Source organism: Rhea americana, unplaced genomic scaffold, assembly GCF_003343005.1.
Source record: "Rhea americana isolate MKP2758 unplaced genomic scaffold, rheAme1 scaffold_551, whole genome shotgun sequence".
Classification (NCBI taxonomy): domain Eukaryota; kingdom Metazoa; phylum Chordata; class Aves; order Rheiformes; family Rheidae; genus Rhea; species Rhea americana.
Genome location: NW_028186703.1, coordinates 89,788 through 96,375, shown reverse-complemented (window position 1 = coordinate 96,375; position 6,588 = coordinate 89,788). Strand labels below are relative to the sequence as shown.

General features: G+C 71.2%; 2 protein-coding genes across 2 annotated transcripts in view; both read left to right on the top strand.

Moving 5' to 3' along the window:
* The window catches only part of SYPL2 (synaptophysin like 2), a 6,090-nt gene extending 4,696 nt beyond the window's left edge, over window positions 1-1,394 (top strand). The window contains exon 6 of the mRNA XM_085318775.1: window positions 1,390-1,394. Coding sequence (XP_085174901.1) covers window positions 1,390-1,394 — 5 coding nt within the window. The remainder of the gene's footprint in view (window positions 1-1,389) is intronic.
* A 1,052-nt stretch (window positions 1,395-2,446) lies between these two features.
* Window positions 2,447-6,304, top strand: ATXN7L2 (ataxin 7 like 2). The gene is made up of 8 exons (XM_085318768.1): window positions 2,447-2,513; window positions 2,724-2,828; window positions 3,131-3,329; window positions 3,413-3,717; window positions 4,836-4,918; window positions 5,149-5,393; window positions 5,591-5,783; window positions 6,019-6,304. Exons 1-8 carry the CDS (start codon window positions 2,495-2,497, stop codon window positions 6,142-6,144), a joined length of 1,275 nt encoding a protein of 424 aa, XP_085174894.1. The 5' UTR covers window positions 2,447-2,494; the 3' UTR covers window positions 6,145-6,304.
* The last annotated feature ends 284 nt before the right edge of the window (window positions 6,305-6,588 follow it).

Here is a 6,588-nt window from a genome sequence, read left to right as displayed (position 1 = left end):
CCCCGCGCCGAGTGCCGGGAACGAGGTGCCCCGCGCCGGGCGGCTGGCACCCGGCACCCCGGGGTGAGCAACCGGGTGCCCCGGAGCGGGCACCGGGCGTTGCAGCCGGGCACCCCGCGCCGGGCAGCGGCTCTGGGGCGCTGGGTGCTGCCCCAGCGGGCACCTCGCTCCACCGGGAACTGCACGCCGGCTGCGGGGCACCGGGCACCCCAGCCGGGCCCCCCAGCTGGGCACGGCTGCGCCGGCACCCTTGGTCACAGATGGGGTGCGGGTGCCTCCTGCTGCGGCTGGGCCGGGCTGGATGGGGCGCGCGCCCCGCTGGCGTGGCCGTGGGGATCCAGAGTGGCACGGCCGGATGGACCGGAGATCCGGCACGGCACGGTCGGACGGGGCACGGGCACCCCGGCACGGCCCCGTGGATCCGGGCATCCCCTACGGCGCGGCTGGATTGKGCTTGGCAGCCAGTATGGCCTGGCCAGATGGGACTGGGTGTCCAGTGTTGCACAGCTGGACGAGCCATGGGCACCACTGGCATGGTCAGACGGGACCGGGCATCCAGCATGGCACGGTTGGATGGGAYAGGGTGTCCAGTACGGCCCAGCTGGATGAGACTGGGCAGTCGGCATGGCCAGACAGGGTACACGCAGTGCTGGCACGGCCAGGCGGGACTGGGCATCCAGTATGGCCCGGCCAGATGGGGCATGGGCACAGCCGGCGGGGACGCGGGTGCCAGCGTGGCTCGGCGCCGCCGGCCGGTGATGGCACCTGCACGCGGCACGGGCAGCTAGGACGCGGGCCCCTGTCGGATGGGGATGGCGGTGCCCCCACGTCGGGCTCRGACCCCTGGTGCGACGCTGTCAGCCTGGCTGCCAGTGCCCGCAGGTGGCACCTCCTGGGCCTCCCAGCTGGGCTGGGACGCCGCTGGGAGCGGGCATCCCTGAGGGTGCCCGTGTCCCCTGCCCCTCGTCCTGGGTCACCCCTYGGATCCCGGCGTGCGGCAGCGGGGTCCCTCCGTGGTGGGTTTTGGCTCTGACTTGGGCGTTCTCAGCGGTCTCCGAGCCCTTTGCCTCGTTCGTGTTGGCCCGTGCCCATCGCGACGCCCCGCGCCCCGGTCCCCCGCCACCGCCAGCGCTCGCGGGGTCCGGGCCTCGGCCGCCCTTGGGACCGGGTGGCCGCAGCTCCGGCTGCCCCTTGCGAAGGGCTGGGAGGCGGCAGAAAGGAACCGCCGACGCCTGGACCTTCCCCTTCCCGGCTCGCTCGCCACTGCGTCCTGGCGTGGATTTACCGAGAAGCGTCGGGGTTTTCAGGGTTTTTTTAGCCAGGGCTGGAAAGAAAATTCCCTTTGGCACCGTTGGCGAAGGTGGGTTGTTTTTCCTCTCCTCCTTACAGATTGAAAACGCAACAGCACTGATAGCTGGCGAGAGCGCTGCTAGTTTCTGTCTAATCTAGGCTCCCAGTAGGCTGCAGCGTAGGATCTCCTCGGCGGCGGGTTTGGCAGGGTTTGGTGTGGCCCAGCGTCGCGGCGCTGGGGTTGGGGCCGCGGGACCCTGGCGGGCGCGGGCCCAAGCGGTGCCGGGCCGCGGGCTCCCGGGGCGCCGCTGGCTTCGCGCAGCCCCCGCTTCGGGCAACGCGCCGGCCCCCCACCCCGTCGCTGAATTCGAGCTTGGTTTAATTGCTTCGAGAGCRCTGGCCCGGGGTTTAACGGCCGCGAGGAGCGGCGCTGCCTCGACGGCGCTCGCGGGACGGGCTGCAGCCTCGCGGTCGGCGCCGGCCTTCGCTCGCCATCCCGGCTTCTCCTTGTGCCGTTCGGAGCTTCATCCCCGGCTTCTGCTGGGGGGGGGGGGAGGTTCTTTCTGCGGGACGCGGTGCCAGGGTTGGGGTGATGGAGACGCGTCGTGCTGTCGACAGGAGAAGCCGAAACCGCTTTCGGGCTGGCGTGCGGTTACCCGAGGCCGATGCAGTTCGTGACGCRGATGGGACTTGACCTGAGAGCACGTGGGCTCTCCGCAGCCGCGCTGCAGGATGCCGCGGGCTCACGGAGGGGCTTATTTTCCCTGGGGGGGGGGCTTTGCCCCCCCACAGATGGGGTGCCACCTTAAACACGGCTGCTCCCGGCGCTTTGGCGCAGGGGACGCCCTCCTCGCCCGAGCCGGGGCGTCTGCAACCGAGACCCGGTCCGNGGGGTGCCACCTTAAACACGGCTGCTCCCGGCGCTTTGGCGCAGGGGACGCCCTCCTCGCCCGAGCCGGGGCGTCTGCAACCGAGACCCGGTCCGGGGGCCGGTCGCCGCCGTCCCCGCGCGGACACGGGATGGGAACCGTGTCTGGCCACTGCCGCGCGTGACGGGGCCGGAGCAGAGCCGCTTTCCGCCCTCGGGCTCCAGCTTGGATGGGGACGTCCTCGCGGTGCCCGGCGCTGCTGACGGCGCCTTTTCTCTCCGGCAGGGTCGGAGCCAGAGGAGAGCAGTAAAAGTGGGAGCAAGAAGCTGGATGCGATGACCCTCATCAAGGAAGGTGAGAGCCAGCTGGGCCGACTCCCTCCCTTGGGGGAGAAAACCTGGTGTTTGGGGGCTGCGTTTACCCTCCAGGCTCACCCRCCGGGTGCTGACGCGTGGCAGGATGCGGCGGGGTGCCGAGCTGCCCGCGCCGCCCGCATTTGGGCAGGCGCATCGTGGCCGAAACGGCTCCTGTCCTGCTTCTCACCGGCGTCTCTCGCCCTCGCAGACATGTCGATCTTCGGCCACTGCCCGGCCCACGACGAGTTTTACCTGGTGGTGTGCAACCACTGCAGCCAAGTGGTGAAGCCTCAAGCCTTCCAGAAGCACTGCGGTGAGCCGGGGCGACGCCGCGGGGTGGCTGGGCATGGCAYGGCATGGCACGGYGCCGTCCCCTCCGGGCCGAGGCGGCGTTCCCCCGGGGCGTTTCYGGAGAGGGGGCAGGAGCCAGGGGTGCACGATTGGCCCCCGGGGCAGATCCCGGAGGCCGTCGGCCCTCCAAGCACGGGGCTTTTTGCGGGGAAGGAGGAGACGGACGGCGGGTGCCTGCTTGGGGAGCCGGGGGGGGGGCTCGGCGGGGCGGGGGTCTCCACGGAGCGGGATAACGATGGGTTCCCAACCCCGTTGTCCCGGCAGAACGCCGCCACGGCCCTCTGAGCAAGCTGTACGCGCGGGCTGGCTCCGGCACCCCCAAGTGCCACGCCGTCAACGGGCAGCCGCCGGCCTGCGGGGCCCCCGGCGCCGCCAAGGCTCTGCGGGAGAAGGCCCCCGGCGCCCGCGGCCGAGCCCAGCCCCTGCCCGAGCGGCCCGACAAGGCCCAGAAGGACAACCTCTGGTGAGCACCCGGGGACGGAGGGGGCTCGCGCCGCCGGGCCGYGCGCCCCAGGGCCTCTCTCACCCTGCCCCTTCTCTTCTCAGCCTCTTCATGCCCGTCGTGAACCTCGAGAAGATTTCCAGCCTTCCCAAGCCGGACGGGCACGGGATCAAAGTGCCCCCCAAACCCTCAGCCGTGCCCGGACAACCTTCCTGCAGCTCCAAAGAGCCCCTGGGGAAACCTTCCTTGGCGGCGGCGCCGAAAGGGCCCCCGACGCCGGCCGAAGCAGGAGGCGACTCGGTCGTGCCCGCCGACGGCCCGGCGAGGAAGCCGGAGAGCACGCCCGCTCCCGGGGAGAAGGAGCCGGGCGCCTCCAAGCTGCCCCCTAAGTCCCTCAAGAAGATGGCACGTGAGTCCCGTTTTCTGTGCTCGCCGCGGGCTTGGGGAGGGGGCGGCAGGTTGGTGCCACGTAGCTCCGTGCCGTGGTGCGGGGTCCCGGCCGGGCTTCGGCTGCCCGTTGCTCCCGCGGTTCGGTTCAGTGCAGTCCGGCCCCCGCCTCCTGCAGTTGGGTAGGTATCTCGGCAGCTCCCATCTCTCCTCCTGCATGCAGAGGAGCCGCGCTCGCCACGAAGCATTGCCCTGATCGGAGCTCCGTTCACCCACCAGGTCTAGGGCCTCTGCCCGCGGGGCTGTATAGCCCGGAAGAACTGCATGCAGCTCAGGAGCTGTGAGCCCTGCACCATGAGAAACAGCGTGAGCCAGGGTTGAAACCCAGAAATGGGAAACGGACAGATGCTGCGGTGTTTGCAGGCACTCTCAGGCTACAGTGAGCGATGCCATAGCAGAACTTAGACAGAGACTGGGACCGGGGGGGTCTCGCCTGGCTGGAGCGGTTCCCTGGGGAGGGAGCGAAGGGGGCCAGGAGATTGCAGCCCTCCCCCCCCAGGAGGAGGGACAGGCGCAGCGGGGTCACTCCAGGATCTTGAATTCGGCACCAAACGTACGACTATTCGGGACGTTTCCCTTCGCCCCGGACAGGGGAAGTGCAGCCTCTCGCTTGGAGGGGTTTCCAGTTTCACGTCCGGCTTCTGCCCCGGCCGGGGTGGGTTGGGGCTGGTCAAACGCCGTCGTCCCGTCAGCCCGGTCCTGCCGAGCTTCTCCTTGCCCAGGGCCGTAGGACTTAGCTGGCCTCGCTGGGCAGGCCCCGGCCCGCGGTGGCCTCGGTGAGGCGGTGCCTCCTTGCAGTCGAAGCGAGCTCTGCCCCATGGCTCGCCATGGACGTGGGCACGTCGGCGCGCGCCCACCCCGTGGCGAGAGCGTCCTCTTGACGCGGAGCGAGAGCCGATCTCGTCCCGATGTTTGCACCGGGAGACTCTGGCAGTGTGGAAACTTGTTCCAGGGATGGATCAAGGTGGCAGAGAGCCCGGAGAGCCCGGGGACCCCGACAGGCGCTGTTCTCCCACCCAGTTTTGCACCRCGGGGCCTGTCCACCCCGTGCATCTTGGCTTTCTTTGCTCTGCCCCGCAGGGAAGGAGTGCGACTTGAACAGGCAGTGCGGAGTGGTCAACCCCGAAACCAAAAAGATCTGCACCCGATTGCTGACCTGCAAGGTAGCGTGCTGGGCGCGCGGCCGGCCCGGAGTGGGGCACGCGGGGGCGCAGGGCTCCGCAGGAAGCTCGGCCGTCGCCGGAGGATTCACGGCCGACGAAGGGTTTTGGGGCCGGAGGGGCTGCGTGCCTGCTCCGGGCTCGGACCCGGGTGCATCGCTTTGGGAAGGGCCCAGAGGTGAAGGTGTCGCCTCCCCGGATCCAACCCCTTCCCCGCTGCGACCTGCCTGCAGATCCACTCGGTGCACCAGCGCCGCGAAGTGCAGGGCCGGGCCAAGGACTTCGACGTCTTGGTGGCCGAGCTGAAAGCCAGCTCCCGCAAGGGYGAGTCCCCCAAGGAGAAGAGCCCGCTGCGGAAGGAGGCTCTGCCCGAGCGCCTCTGCCAGGACGCCTCCTCGCTGCCGCAGCCCCCCGCCGCCCTGCCCAGCGCGTCCCCCTGCCGCGCCAAGCCGCCCCACTCCCACGGCCCGCTCCCCAGGTGAGCACCCGCGGGTGGCCCGGGCGCGCCGGACCCCCCTCGCCCTGAGGTGGCCGCCGGGGAGGTGGGAGACGCCGTGTCGGGCGCGTGCTCCCTCGCCCTAGAGCCGTGCCGGCGGCYGTGCTCGTGCCCCCCGCTCCGTGACTGTCCCCCGGGGCCCGGAGCGGCTCTCACTCCTCRGCCTCCGTTGCGCCTAGGTCCCGGCTTTCCTCCGAAAGCGATGCCGAGGACCCGCCGGGGGCCTCCGGCGAGGGCGACGCGGGGCTCTACCCCTTCCCCCTGCCCAAGGGGAGCAGCCGGGTGTCGAGCGACGAGAGCGAAGAGGAGGCGGGCGAGGACGCTCACCGCCCGGACTGCCACTACGCCTCGCGCCCGCCGCGGCCGCAAGCGGTGAGTGCGGGGCCGCGGCGCGGAGACCCTCCGCGAGCCCTCCGCGAGCCGGCTGCGGCCACGGGCGCCTTAACCCGGCCACGCTCCCGCGGCCGTCCCGGCGGGCGGGCAGACGGGAGGGACGGAGGATCGGCATCTCCCGGTTGCCCCCCACACCCACCCTGCCCCGCTCGCCCGGCTGAGCGCCGTGGCCGCCCTGACCGGACCCCTCCGTCCCTCTCCGTCCCTCGTGCAGTTCTGCACCTTCGGGAGCCGCTTGGTCAGCCCGGGCTGTTACGTGTTCAACCGGCGGCTCGACCGCTTCTGCTCGGCGCTGGGCTCCATGCTGGAGAGGCATCTCAGCTCCCACATGTGGAAGTAAGTCGGCCGCGGCGCGCCGGCCCCAGGCCGCCGGGTGCCCGTCTGAGGGGGGCAGCGGGTGCTCGGCGAGGCAGCCGAGCCACAGGTCGGGGCCGCGCCGATAAAACTCGCGGCCCTCGGGGAGGCCGATCGGAGGCGTTTGCCGTCCCGGGGAGGAGAGCTGGGCGCCAGCRTCCTGCGGGCGAGACGTGCCGACCTCTCCCAGGGAGGGGTGCAGGGGTGAATTAGCTGCGGGGAGCTCAGGGTCAGGGCTCCATCCCGKGAAATGGGCTTGGAGGAGCCCCCCGACGCCGCGGGGACCGGAGGGGAGGGCTGTTTCGGTGGGTCCTTGCAGCCTTCGCTGCGTTTAGAGCAGCTTCGGCTTTGGCGCTTCGCGGTACCGAGGGGGGCTGGAAGGGAGCGGTGATTCGAGGGGGGGCCCCCCGCGGCCCGGCTCACGCAGCGC